Raw genomic sequence first — 14,372 nt, forward strand, 5'->3', positions numbered from 1 at the left:
TTTTAAATGAGATATTAAATAACATATGAGTGTGACGCCACGAACGAACAAATTTGTAAATAATAATTGTATATTACGTTTTATATTATTGTAAGTTAAATTTACACTGCAATGGTGCTTCAAATTGTCCAGTTTTGATACATTTTCGATAAAATTCAGTTATTGCTTGCTGCACATATATTTGCCGCATTTGAGAATGTGACGTCAATCACTGAGAGCCAATCAGCTGCTTATCACTTGGAGTAATGACCTTTGCATTTGCCTTAATCCTCTCGCTGTAATCAAAATCAATTGAATCCAATCAAATAAGCGCCAAGCAAATAGCAACACTCCATTCAATCAACGTATGGACGGCGCAGTCAGATATTAGAGACAAGTTGAGCCAATACTTTTCCGGTCATATAAGGTGAGCCAGATAACATTCACTTCAGATAAGCGGCAAGCACTTGCCGGCAACAACAACAACAACAGTAACAGCATTGATTTGTTGCCAAAAACAGGTTAACGTCGGCAAAATGCTTCGAAGGCTCAGTTCGTTAAAGGTCAGCAGAATGCGCGGTTTCTCGACGCTTGTGCAAAGCAAGGCGCTGGTCAACGGCAATTGGATTGATTCTAGTAGCCGGGAAACATTCGAGGTGCGCAATCCGGCAAGCGGCGCGGTCATTGGAAATGTGCCCAACATGACGGTGGAGGATGCCCAGCAGGCGATCGATGCCGCCAAACAGGCCTACGAGTCGAAGGAGTGGCGTTCTCTGACCGCCAAGGATCGCTCCAATATGTTAAAGGTGCGTGAGAGAGAAAGAGAGGGGGAGACAGATAACAGGGCTGCTAAAATTAGAACTGGATAAGAAATAATGAAGATTCTGAATGCTTTTCAACACATAAAAACTTTTAATAGTGTTGGATACATGTTTTGGATTGTGCGCCAAACAGTTTGAATATACATTCAAATCCCTATTAATCAGAGACAACCTCTTACAGAAATGGCACAAACTCATCGAGCAACACTCACAGGAAATAGCTGAAATAATGACGGCCGAGTCGGGCAAACCAATCAACGAGTCCAAGGGCGAGGTGCTCTATGGCAATGCATTTGTGGAGTGGTTTTCGGAGGAGGCGCGTCGCATTTACGGTGAAGTTGTGCCCAGTGGCACAGCAAATCGCGAGGTGATTGTAATGAAACAGCCGATTGGCGTTGCAGCGCTAATAACGCCGTGGAACTTTCCACTTGCGATGATAACGCGCAAGGCAGGTGCTGCTTTGGCCGCCGGCTGCACAGTGGTTGTTAAACCGTCGGAGGATACACCGTTGACGGCGCTCGCCGTGGCCAAGCTGGCTGAGGAGGCGGGCATACCCCGCGGTGTCATCAATGTGGTGACCACCAATAAGGCGGCGCCCATTGGCGAGCTGTTCTGCAAAAGTCCCGATGTGCGAGGCATCTCCTTCACCGGCTCCACTCAGGTGGGCAAACTGCTGTTCCGCAACTGTGCGGATGGGATTAAGCGCGTCTGCCTGGAGCTGGGCGGCAATGCGCCGTTCATTGTCTTCGATTCGGCCAACGTGGAGAAGGCCGTCGATGGTGCGATGGCCTCTAAATTCCGCAATTGCGGCCAGACCTGCGTCTCGGCGAATCGCTTCTTTGTGCAGGAGGGCGTCTACGACAAGTTTGTAGCGCAGCTGAAGCAGCGCGTCGAGGCCCTCAAGATTGGCGATGGCAAATCGACTGATGTCCAAATTGGACCCCTCATCAATCAAATGCAGTTCGACAAGGTCAGCGGATTTGTGGAGGATGCGCGCGTCAAGAAAGCCAACATTATTGTGGGTGGCAAGGCACTGCAGGAGTTTGGATCACTCTTCTATGCACCTACTATAGTCACGGATGTGCCCGCGTCGGCGCAGCTCTACAACGATGAGGTCTTCGGACCAGTCGCCTCTATTATCAAGTTCAAGGACGAGGCGGAGGCGGTGCAGAAGGCGAATGATACAAGGCGTGGACTCGCCGGCTATTTCTATAGTGAGAATCTGCAGCAGGTGTTCCGTGTGGCCAAGCGTCTGGAGGTGGGCATGGTCGGTGTCAATGAGGGCATCATATCCGCACCGGAGGCACCGTTCGGCGGTGTCAAGGAGTCGGGCGTGGGACGCGAGGGTTCCCATCATGGCATCGATGACTATGTGGATATTAAATATATTTGCATGGGCAATCTCAAATACGATTGAAATTCCTACAAATGCCGCACGCTAAATATAGCCTTAAGTTGCAGTCTTCCACTAGATAAATGCTTGTTTCTTGTGTAAATTCACGCGGTCTCAAATTTGAAATATATATAATAAATGTGCACAAAAAATTAAGGTAACGGTCTTTTTTGATGGAAAATCAAGATATATATTTAAAAAATTGCAGTTTTCCGCAAAAAAAAAGGAACTTATCTATTCTAATTTTAATGGATGCTAAATGTGCGCAAATGCTTGTTCTATTCATTTTTTAAATACTTTTTTACAATATTAATTAAAAAACGTTTTTGTTTGTTGTTTGCTTACCAACACTCGAAAAGTCAGCCGACCGCCACAATTCAAAATTAACGATGCTGCTCCACAGTTAACATAACATCGTTTTGTATTTGTTAACATTGAATTTTAGTGAGTTGTGCATGCGTGCGCATGGTCACACTGTGTTCCCTACTGTCTACACAAGTGCTGATTTGCTTCCAAGTGCGATTTTTTTGTTGAAGCAATGTCTGATAAAATTGTAAGTAAATTGTTAATACCTTTTGGTCGAGTGACATTACTGCAGTTGCTCTGTAAATGCATATTATGTGTAACACAGTGTGCACATGGGGCATTTCTCTAGCGCACAGCCGCTGCAAATGCGCCAGCTAAAAACGCCGGCAAGTAAAATTTTTTTTATTTGTCAGCGTTTTGTTGTTGTTGCTGCCACAAAAAGTGAATTTATGTTTTTAATGCAAATATATTATTTGATGTTTAAAGTGGGTGATTATCAATTGGCGAGTGCATAATGCTTTTAAGTGCACATTTGTTGTTGCCACAACGACGCCGGAAAGGCAGACAGGCAGAGACAGACTCGGACACGGGACAGACACACAAACAAAGGTACAATGACTTGTAGATTTTAGCAGCAGAAGCAACGACTACAAATGTGTTAGGGTAACGGAGTGCGGGGAGAGGGCGGGGAGAGTAAAAAAGTGGCATTTTTTGTTTGGCATCGTTTCTCTCTCTTTTTGGCACACGTTGCACATTTATTTACATTTTGTAAATATTGCCAAAAAAAAAAAAAAATTCGTATTTACTTCCTGTGCAGCAGTCAAATGTGCACTGGCATGTTGTACAGTTCAATTCGTTAATATTCGAAGCCTTCTAGGCTAAACCAAGTAGCTCTGGCTACGCTTAAATGAACAACAAGCACAACCGATTGGCATCAGCAACAACCACATTTGCAACATGGCCTGCGCACCGCTGCTTCTGGAACAGTTTATATACAAGAAGCGCAATTTCGTGTATGCCTTTGTGCGCCATCGTCTTTTTGTGTTATGTAAACAATCGGTGTGCAATAGATCATTATGCTATTCTACAAAATTAAAATGAAATATTAATTTACTAATTTGCATTTTTAATAATTTTGATTTGATCGTAGCTAATACGTGTGCAGTCTGCAGAGGGCATCAAGCGCGTTGAGATCTCGCCAAAGTCGAATCTGAAGCAACTCTACGATGTCGTACAAAATGCACTCAAAGTCGATGGCTTTGGCCTGTTCATGGAGCGCAATTTTGCCACAGAGCTGCAGGCCAGTGGCTCCCAGCTAGTGAGCACCATACTCAAGCATGGCGATATGTTATATCTGAAACAAATGGCGGGCACTTCAACACGCGTAAGTCACTCAGTTTGAATGTATGTTGCACCTCTATTAACTTTAACCTGTTTCAACTGATAGCGCACGAGCACGACGGCTATGGAGAATTTGACTTTTAGGAGCGCCGGCCAAGTATCCAACGAGAAGAGCAGTAACAGCACACGTCCCACTAATGATGTGATCGAGGATGCGGTGGATCAGCAGCTGCTCAAATCAAATGGCACCATCAATCGTGAGCGCGATGCGAAGCTGTAAGTTGAGCTTCAACTGAGCTTTCACTGTATTTGAATAAAATATGTACGTGTATCTAATAATGTCGCTGTCACAGTTGTCATCACAATGCGAATGGGCGCTGCGTGCATTGCTCCCCGTTGGAACCGTACAACGAGAACTATCTCAAGGAGCACAATATCAAGCACTTGTCGTTTCACTCGTATTTACGCAAGCAAACTTCGGGCATGGACCATGGCAAGTACTTTGTGTTCGATGATATCAATTGCCGCATTAAGCCCGGCTGTCGGGAGCATCCGCCGTGGCCCAAGGGCATCTGTTCCAAGTGCCAGCCGTCGGCCATAACGCTCAATCGTCAGACATATCGGCATGTGGATAATGTCATGTTTGAGAATACGAAAATAGTGGAGCGCTTTTTGAACTACTGGCGCACCACCGGACATCAGCGCATGGGCTACTTGTATGGCACCTACGAGCAGCATACGGATGTGCCGCTCGGCATACGCGCCAAGGTGGCTGCCATCTATGAGCCGCCCCAGGAATCATCACGTGACTCGATCAATATCTGTCCAGATGAGGGCGCCGACGAGGTCGATGCTGTGGCCAAAGCCTTGGGACTTAAAAAGGTGAATGTCTGTTAAATTTCAGTTTGAATTGAATAATGATATTGTTTCTTTGACAGATTGGTTGGATCTTTACGGATCTTATAACGGAAGATGCCAGTGCGGGCACTGTAAAACAAATACGCGGCATTGAGACCCACTTTCTGACCGCTCAGGAGTGCATATCGGCGGGTGAGCTGCAGAATCGTCATCCGAACCCTTGTAAATATGCCACAAACGGCACCTTTGGCTCCAAATTTGTAACCATTTGTGTGACTGGTGAGTGTAGTAAACAATATCTTATCAATGGCTTGAATTGTAGCTTATTATATCTGCTATTCTTTGAACAGGTGATCAGACCAAACAGGTGCACATGGAGGGCTATGCTGTGTCCGCTCAGTGCATGGCTCTAGTGCGTGATAATTGTCTGATACCCACTAAAGATGCACCCGAATTGGGCTATGTGCGTGAATCGACCGATAAACAATATGTGCCGGATGTTTTCTACAAGGTATTTAATAATAGACTTATGTACATTTATGAAATTAGTGTTTCGCTGGCTAAACAGAAAATGATTTCTTTGTTATTCGTTTGAGAAAGTTTGACTATAATAATATCGAATAAGTTTGTCAAAAAATAGTTTGAGGAACAACGTTTAATGAAAGTTTCGAAATTACATTTTGCACATAAATAATTTAAATGACATCTTGTTCTGTTCTCCACATATGCATATATTTGTTTAAACATTTATGTATATAGACATCAATAACATTCGGTTTTTTGGCACTTTCATTCATGCTGATTTCTAATTTTCATTTTATGATAATCTGCTCTTGGCTCATGCCTCGTTTATATTTACTTTGTACTGCTTATCATTGCTCTGGTAACCCACTAAAATGGGTAATCTTACGATCCTGCCTCCATTTGCATACTTTTATAGACACTTATACACATAGTACATACAGCCATAACACAAATACAATTTGCAACTTTGATCAATTTCTTAAGGTTTACATAGTTTCATTTTAGCAACTGGCTTGACGGCAAAAATAAATTAAATCACTTGAAGAGAGCCTTATATAAGTTTAAAGTACATTTTTAAATTTCAAACTGTTACGAATTCTCAATTTTATATCACATTCAATATTTCCTTCACTTATCGTATCGCAAACTTTGCAAGTTTTTAGTTTTGTTGCCATTGTAATATTCATAATTTTTTATATTCATTCTAACTATCCTATAATTTAATTTAGATATCTAGTATTTGGTTTTAAAAGAAAATTAATGAGACACCCAAGGATCTGTCGATTTTCTTAAAAAATTATGAGCATTGGATCTGAGTATGAGAATTCTTTGATAGTATTTTTATTTTTAATCTTTAGTTCTTTATATTTGCATAGATGCTTAAGTTGCTATAAAAGGATTTCATTTATTTTCTTAAATATTTTGAAAACCGGTTTTTTGAAACAGGTTAATTTAACCTTATTTCTCTTAGCTTAAAGTGTATGGATTATTTTAGACAGCCAGACTTTGTTTATTCATTCTCTTTAACATTTATAAGATTATTTTCTTCATGTTATTATAACAACGAGAACGCTTTGAGCATAAAGAAATTTATACTTGATCTGCTCTCGCAAACAATCAGTTGTTAACAAATAATGTGGTCAGTTTTGATTTCTTCATCTTATAATTAGTTTCACTACAACTTTGTTGCAAGTTTTGTTTTTCTGTGCAGGTAACTTTGTAGCGCAAATCACCAAAGTGATGTTTCAAATTAAATTTAGTAAGTTTCCATTTAAAACTTATAATTAAAAATTATACTCTGTGGCTTAACCTATTTTATATTCTTGCTTCAACAATACATATATTTTTAGCTCTTATTCGGAGAATTGTTCACCCTGTAGTCAAAAGAAGCAAAGCTTTGAGATATAGTTAAAAAACATGTATTTTTATATTTCTTTCAGCATAGATCTTTCGATCTTGTCGATGGTTTATAAGTCAGAATTATATTATTATTCATATATAGGCCAAGGGCATACTCGCCATACTCCCTAATAAATTGCCATAAGTTGATTACAGGGTGTTTGCTAGTCGACTTTGAGCCGACAAACTTGCTTGTTTTTGAATATATATTCTTAAAATTCATTTAAAAAAAAAAAACCTCCAAAATGTTAAGTATTTGTGATGAAAAATTTTTATTAGAATTATTTTTTGTAAAATGATTATCAAAGTAATAATTATATTGTTTGAATTATATAATATATAGTATTGTAGAATATAATAGAAGAAACACAAATACTGTGTAATTTTAGTAATATGTTGGTAAACACAGAGCTATACCTACTCAAAGAGCTGTCATATGTTGCATTTGTTGCAACTGTTGCAACTGTTGCGCGGATTGTTTTAAAATGCCTTTTACCTTAGTCAACAGTTAGTTAGTTCGATAGAACAACTCCATTTTATTGGGAATCAAAAGTAGAACAGCTCTGTCAATGCCCGTCAGCTGTGTTGAAGCGATTGCAGTTTTGCTCAAAGCTCTGAGCCACGTGTTGTGTGTCATTGCTGCTGTTGCAACCACTTTCTCTAATAGAGACGTCATAGAGGAGTCATCGAAATCGGTTGCTGCATATCCTGTAAGAATGGCTGTTGCATTTTCTGCTGCATTCCACAAACAGTATGCAGTAATTGGTCAGCAGCAGTGCCTTTGGTTTCAAGTGATTGCTCCTGCAACGTGTCATGGCACACCTTCAGCAGATGCAACAGATTGCAGATGGCTCCAAACATTATTGTTACATTAGTAAATGATGCAGCTGAGCACCTTTCTTTGCTTCCTGGTTATATCCACGTGGATTGCTGGGCAAGGGAAGGATAGAATGAAATAGGGAGTAAATAATTATAAATCCGCACTCAATTGTTCTTGAAAAATAATCATAATATTTCCTTACGGAATATATAACTAATAATAAAAATGATTTATTATTAAAGACTTAAAGATCGACTGGTCATATGGCATCTATATAACAATTGTTTGACTCGTTTATTGATGTTAATAAAGACTATATATAAATACATTGCAAATACTCTAAGCAGAGGGAAGTTATACCTTCAATTAGAATTTTAATTATCATTTCTTACCCATTTATAACACTTTGACATTCGACACGTTTACTTAATTGACAAAAAGAAAAAATAAAACAGTAAATGCCAACTGATTGGGCCAAGAATCGCCCACACACACCAACAAAACACCCACATACACGCGGAAACACACAGCTAAAGATACTTTGGACAGTCAAATCAACGACAACCGAATAACTTATAAAGCGAACGAGATGTGCTTAAAAGCGACGAATAAATGTCTTTGTTTACCCTAAACTACCTATTAAATAGAATCTTGTTTCTGTTTTGAGGAACTTCATTCAAATAAAGCATTTAGCTTCAGTTTACCCAGAATGAGAAAACGGAAAATAATTGTTGTTGTCTGCAACTGAATTTTACGCATAAAAGCAGAAATTTCACCCACGCAGACATGCTTTATTAATTTTCAGCATTGTTCATTATTGCATTGCTGTCACAACGTGTGATTGTCAACATATGAAAGGAAACGAACAAAAAATGCCTCAGTTTTCGAAAGACAAATTGCATTAAAATGAATACCCGTAATTATTTACAAGGTTGCCTTTGATTTCATGAAATTTTCCAATTGACATGGCCAATTAAACCAATTTTTGATTGATTGACCCAAATCCAATGAAGTCCAAAATAGCACACATAAGCTTGGCTGGTTTCGCGTAGTCACCCAAATTAAATGCTTATACATATATACATATACATATATATATATATTAATAAGGATATAGAGCAACAGGACAAAAATTGGAATTCAATTGGAAAAATCTGTTATTTTTTCATATTTTTAAATTATGCATTTAGTGACTTAAGTGTGGCAGACCATAGTAGGCTGATCCTCTCTCTGCACACTTTTAGTCACTGCCTTTAACAAACTATTCCTTAAACTATTGTATTATGTCTGTCTGAATTAGGATTAGGTCTATCAATAATAATAGTCAATAAATCGATTTTATGTGTATTTTTTATCTATAGTTTTCTGTTGTGCACATCAGTATTTTATGCAATGCTTATCTTCATATTATTAGTGCTTATATTACGATTTGGCTTTGCTATTTTTGTTCACATTTTCTTTATTTCTGCTGCCCTTTAAAATGATGTGAATTATGCATTAGCAAATATGTACCGTGTTGTGTTTTGTATATAACGTATACGCCACATTTACCCAGTGTTTCTGCCTTTTCACATCTCTCTTTCGCTTTCTGCGTTTTCCCGCTCTAATATTTATGCAAATTCACAAATCGAAAAAAATGACACATGTGCATATTTCCAATCTTAAGGAATATATAATCCTAATATGTATTTTATAACCGGCGGTAATCAGTGTAACCTTCACAGTTTATCATGATTTTCTCAGCTGTTTGATCAGAGTTCACAAGAAATGTTCTTGTCTGTCGCCTACCATTAGATAATATTGTTTAAGCAAACATCAGCGCTTTAATCTTGATTGTTGTGGCTTCCATTTAGCCGAGTTGATGAATTTGTGTGGGTATCCCCTTTTTTCTCTCCCTTTCTCTCTAGCAAACTGTTGTGCTGAGTATTATTTTGTTAAGTGTTCCTTGAAAAAGAGAGATTTATCGCATTCAACACAGCAAAGGGGAAGCAATGTACATGGTGGCTTTTGTCTTATCAAGCATATCTTTATACCTTCAGAGTGCATCTGCTTATTAATATTCAACTAACTTTTTTTTTAACAAATTGGTTGTAAAAACGCACACGCAAAATGGTGTAGAAAAAAAGGGTATTTCAGAATGTTGTTGCATGTAATTTTATCAAATGAGGATTGTTCCTCATGAATGTCCCTGATTTACCAGATTACCTGCCTGGTAAACCTACATAAACATTATTAAACCGTTGTAATATTTACATATATGATGATAACCGGAAACTTGACTGCCAAGTAGCCAACATGGTTGGGTCACTTCAAGCGCGGGCAAATGGCTTTTTGAATAATTAGCACGTGTGCTTATATTCCTGCAATTTGCGGCTCAAACACAGACAGCTCCCCAATGAAATTTAAAAGTTTCCCGCAACCAAAATATCAATAGGTGACGAGGGTGCTCGACTACGAGATACCTTGCAGCCAGTCCTGGCATACATATCTTTGTGTTATATATTATTATAATAATATATGGAAGTTGAAACTTGTTATATTTACCTAATCCATTAATTAAGGCCAAGTATTCTACTTTCATAATAGCTTTAGAAGGCAATGCCAATTACTAAATGAAAATGTGTTGTATATTTGCTAATAGTATTTTTACATAATGCAATTTGTTGGTAACAGGCACAACGCCAGTGTCCTTCAATTTAACTTGTTACAAATGGGCATATAGAAATTGTGCAAAAGGATGTAACAGGAATTATTTTTCACATAGGTATTCAAGTTTGGTCCACGATTTGTCTATATGATGGAATCTCAATTTTTGAATTGTGAGTTCTTATTTTCCATTCGCTGATCAAGCTTAAATCATTTTTTATTGATAATCTTCATTGTAGCCGGGATTTACATGAAAGCTATTAAATCCACAATTTCAAAGAAATATATTTCTAATAAGGCATAAATATATCTTGACATAACATTTATAAACTGCAAAAATGAGATCAGTTCGGTTGAGCAACTCGGAAGTTTGGGGTATCTCCTAGTCGAGTTTTAACTTGTTAGTTCACATAATATTAGCTTACCTTATCCTGTTGCACTTTTGAATTGCCTTTTTCTCAAAGTTTCTTTAGAATTTGCATGTCCTTCGTTCCTTCACCAAGTCGACTTTTTTTTTTCTTACATGTGTAAATTGTGTTTTATTGTCAGAAAATTGTTTGCTTTTTTGTTTTTGTATTTTTCTTTATTTATGCGAATCACTTGATCGGTAGGCGTCTTGTTGTATTTGGTATTTGGTTGTTGTTAGTAATTAGTAGTTAGTTTAATTCGTTTTGTGTGCACTTGCAGGATGTAAACGCTTTCAATATTTTACTCTCACTTTTTGGACTGACTTTCTTTTTGTTTGGCTCCCGCTTTTCCACTGGCTGCGGCTGCTGCCGTTGCTGTTGCAACTCCTGCTTTTTCTCTAGTTCTTGTTGTTGCTTCTGCAGTTGTTGCTGTTGCTGGCTGTGGCGTCGCACTTTGAATGCAGCATTGCTTAGCTCCCAGCTGCTGTTAAATACGCGGGGCGGCTTCGTATGCTGTTGCTGATAGGTTGGCGCTGCACTGGCCAGGCCAGCTGATGGCTCTAAAGTATCTGATGTAACCGCGGTGGAGGCAACTGCCGTCCAAAACATTGTTATGCTTGTTATGCGCTGATAAATGTTGAAACGATTAGAAATACTTCTCCCCGCTATGCTGTGCATGTTAACAGGCGTGAGTCCCACGTTAAAATCAATTAAAAAGGACTTCCAGTCTTGTGTTCTGGTTACTAATTTAATTACAACTGGCTCTGCGTCGCTCACTCTCGAACTGTGCTCTGTGCGTGCGTCTGTATCCTTCAACGTTTCGTTTGCAAGTGCAATCCTGGTTAAACACAGCTCGCTCTCTTATATAGCAGCAGGCAACTCGCAGCAGGCAACTCGCAACTTGCAACTTGCAGCTGGCAACTGGCAATGTGAAGAGCGCAAGAGCCATTTTTCCGCAGCCATCGCGCTCTTAGGAAACATTCATGTTTTTTTCTAATCGCTTTTACTGGGATGCGCTCAATGTCAATGCCAAGTTGTACTGCAACTGGGCCCCCTTTTTCTATCTGTATCCATTTTTACTGCTTATAGCCAAGGCTTGTCTCTCTAACTGGATTTGGGCTTTACGTATTTACGCGTTTTGCATTTTCCGTGCAGTTGTTCCTGGGTTCAAGTATTGAAAACGTGCGTCTGCATTTACTAATCACATTGTGCATCCATTTTTATCTTAAAATTTGTCGAGAGTATGTGAGCCATCTGATGGGAAGTTGTATACAAGAAAGTGTTTTTCTCTAAGCACATCAAAAGTAAACTTTAATTATACGTTGAATCCATGAAAATTACTTAAAATTTCTTGTTTTAGATTTGCATTTATATGCGATATTTGTTTTTGTTGCATCTTTTAGGCGCGGAGAGCTGTGACCAATTATCATTTTAGGCCAATTGTATGTTTTCACAAACTTTTATATAGATATCCAACTCTATACATTTTTTCTCTGAAACAAAGTTTCAGTTTTGATTGCCTTTCGATTTAAGATGGATTAAGAAAAAGACACCAGAAGCTTTCCAACATTTCTAAGTCACACACACACAAACACACACACATGCGTACACGTGTAGAAGCGTTTGAAGTTCTGTTCCTATTTCTGCGTATTTAAGCAATTGAATTTCCTCGCTTCCGGCTTCTTTGGAAAAGCTAATCAAGCATTCAAAGTGTGACACACGAGAGACTTAAGGAAGTCAATCAATTCTTAATAAGATATTAATAGTATTTTCTGCGCATTGAATGGAAAATCGAATTCTCTGAAACACACTATCCATAAAAAATAAAAAAAGCACTCAAGACAGCTAGAGAAGAAATTAATTGTGTACACCTAAAGACTCATCAGTGCAATTGTAACAGGAAGGATTATCTCGAGTAGATATTGTGGAATATTATGACTTTAGCCTATCACATAACAATATGTAAAGAAGATACATTTCTCTCTTAAAACTAATCTTTCGATTGTTTTCTTGGCAGCTATATAATAAACTGCTTTGATGCGGTCGGCTTCGACGATCTTGGTGAAGTAAAATGAATTTAGACAAGATATTAACAAATAAAACTTGTTTCAAATGAATCCTAAAGAACAATGAATAATTCGTTGTTTACCACAATAAGTATTATTACATTTTTTTTTCTAAAGGTTTCAAATTTATAATTTCAGTATAGCTTTTTTAAATTGTTTATTCCGTATCTTTGCTGGTATTCACAGGCCGTGGTCAGCCAATACGCGAAACCAAATAAAAGAGTGCGCTTTATTTGAATGTCGCTCTTGACGTATGAGCTACCCCTGTCTCTCTCTCTATCTCTCCCTATCTCGCTATCTCCGTCTCTCTGTGTATCTGTTTCTAAGCTGTTGAATCTGATAGAATTTGCACCGACTCACATGCAGCACGAGTTTGAGGTCAGTTCTGAGTGTGTGCGTGTGTGTGTGCGTGTTGGTGTTGCCAGGCGGATGTGAATGACGCTCGCTTTGTGACCTAATAACCCTGAAAGCGTGTGCTGCTGCCCGCCTTCTACTGGGCGAGCAGTGGCTGTCTCGAGTACCTGGTGGTTAGCTTTATAGCCTTGTCGTCTTGTTTGTTGCTGGGCCAAGTAAACAGGTTGCGAAAGCTTACTGTGCGGCCCCAGCCGCACTTATCGAATGTAGGTCACTGGGTCACAGCCAAGCGACAGGATGAGCATAAAGCTCCCATTCACCAAACAAACTTAAATGCCATATATATTTTTTGTAATCTCTTTATTAATTGCTTTCGTTTTTGCAGGAAAAGGATCAATATGGTAACGAGGTGCAGCGTTTGGCGCGTCCACTGCCCGTGGAGTATCTGCTGGTGGATGTGCCCGCCTCTACGCCGCTGCAGCCGCAATACACATTCACAGAGTATGATAAGCGGCAGGCGTTCCCCATTGAGAATCGCTATATTGATGGCCAGCTGCAGGACTTCAATGCGTTGAGCAGCTATCTCTCAGCCTGGGCTGATGACGAGTTTCTCGAGGCCATCTCTGACTTTCATTTGCTGGTTTATTTGTACAAAATGGATATGCTGCCGCTGCGCCAGCACATGGGACCGCTGCTCGAGGCGGTGCGCGCAAGGAATCCCAATAAGGCGGCCGATTTCAAAGCCGAGGAAGTCTGGCAACTGCTCGAATCCCTTGTCCAGGCCAGCTCTACGGGCAGCGGGTAAGCTACGAGAGCATGCATGACAAGAATTCCTGATTTTTATCTCTAATTCACAATTTCCTTTTGCAGCGGCACCACTAGCTATCCGAGTGGTGCAGCGACTAGCTCTGGCGCTGCGGGCTCTGATGCAATGGATCTGGATGCTAACACCTGGACGTGCAATCACTGCACATTCATTAATCGCGGCGAACTGACCTCCTGCGAAATCTGCTCCCTGCCCAGATAAGCATGATCAGCTATTTCCTCAGCGAGCGCCAGTCGTCAGCTTAGCGCGACGAAATTCTGGTGTCAAATGAAACTAAAGATTCAATCATACTTACTATAGCAGGATGCCAGGATGCAGGGTGGCAGGAATTTGGGATGTGGCAGCACAAGCAGATGTCGCATGCCACGCGCGTTCTCTATAAATATAATATTGTATAAGAATTTTATAAAAAATTTAATTTATTTTTAAATAAATTTAAATTGTTGAGTGTACTACAAAATATAATGTGTTTTTTTTAAGGAGAAAATTGAGGAAAAAATAAAAATCCTGCGTTATTTCGCGAACTATCCTTCAAATATTGCTTGACCTGTAGTTTCGAATTAAGCTTAAAAACGGACGATTGTCCTTCAATCATATTAAATAAAATGACCATTTTTAAATGTGGTGAGTTC

General features: G+C 39.4%; 3 protein-coding genes across 4 annotated transcripts; 2 read left to right on the top strand and 1 right to left on the bottom strand.

The window, feature by feature from the left end:
* The first annotated feature begins 230 nt into the window (after positions 1–230).
* Positions 231–2,349, top strand: LOC6563135 (succinate-semialdehyde dehydrogenase [NADP(+)] GabD). Its single transcript, XM_001989743.3, has 3 exons — positions 231–406; positions 501–785; positions 982–2,349. The coding sequence occupies exons 2-3, from the start codon at positions 516–518 to the stop codon at positions 2,215–2,217; spliced, it is 1,506 nt and encodes a 501-aa protein (XP_001989779.1). The 5' UTR covers positions 231–406; positions 501–515; the 3' UTR covers positions 2,218–2,349.
* Positions 2,350–2,663: 314 nt separating this feature from the next.
* LOC6563133 (nuclear protein localization protein 4 homolog) lies at positions 2,664–14,200 on the top strand. Of its 2 annotated transcripts, none has more exons than XM_032737142.1 (8): positions 2,664–2,746; positions 3,650–3,883; positions 3,947–4,116; positions 4,194–4,722; positions 4,779–4,977; positions 5,049–5,209; positions 13,300–13,715; positions 13,785–14,200. In XM_032737142.1, exons 1-8 carry the CDS (start codon positions 2,732–2,734, stop codon positions 13,939–13,941), a joined length of 1,881 nt encoding a protein of 626 aa, XP_032593033.1. In that variant the 5' UTR covers positions 2,664–2,731; the 3' UTR covers positions 13,942–14,200. The 2 variants fall into 2 exon arrangements, with proteins under 2 accessions (XP_032593033.1, XP_001989777.1); XM_001989741.2 differs by lacking the exon at positions 2,664–2,746 and adding an exon at positions 3,318–3,558.
* Positions 7,009–11,303, bottom strand: LOC6563134 (nuclear transcription factor Y subunit beta). The gene is made up of 2 exons (XM_001989742.2): positions 10,513–11,303; positions 7,009–7,551 (listed from the first exon to the last, which is right to left on the bottom strand). The coding sequence occupies exon 1, from the start codon at positions 11,170–11,172 to the stop codon at positions 10,744–10,746; it is 429 nt and encodes a 142-aa protein (XP_001989778.2). The 5' UTR covers positions 11,173–11,303; the 3' UTR covers positions 7,009–7,551; positions 10,513–10,743.
* Positions 14,201–14,372: the final 172 nt, after the last annotated feature.

Source organism: Drosophila grimshawi, unplaced genomic scaffold (assembly GCF_018153295.1).
Source record: "Drosophila grimshawi isolate 15287-2541.00 unplaced genomic scaffold, ASM1815329v1 contig_311, whole genome shotgun sequence".
NCBI classification, from domain to species: Eukaryota; Metazoa; Arthropoda; class Insecta; order Diptera; family Drosophilidae; genus Drosophila; species Drosophila grimshawi.

Bases quoted from the DNA above. Each gene is read 5' to 3' on its own strand.
- LOC6563135 (XM_001989743.3), top strand. From the start codon at position 516: ATGCTTCGAAGGCTCAGTTCGTTAAAGGTCAGCAGAATGCGCGGTTTC. The intron at 786-981 runs GTGCGTGAGAGA...AACCTCTTACAG, and splicing joins ATCGCTCCAATATGTTAAAG to AAATGGCACAAACTCATCGA.
- LOC6563133 (XM_001989741.2), top strand. From the start codon at position 3,457: ATGGCCTGCGCACCGCTGCTTCTGGAACAGTTTATATACAAGAAGCGC. The intron at 3,884-3,946 runs GTAAGTCACTCA...TTCAACTGATAG, and splicing joins TGGCGGGCACTTCAACACGC to CGCACGAGCACGACGGCTAT. The intron at 5,210-13,299 runs GTATTTAATAAT...TCGTTTTTGCAG, and splicing joins TGCCGGATGTTTTCTACAAG to GAAAAGGATCAATATGGTAA.
- LOC6563134 (XM_001989742.2), bottom strand. From the start codon at position 11,172: ATGCACAGCATAGCGGGGAGAAGTATTTCTAATCGTTTCAACATTTAT.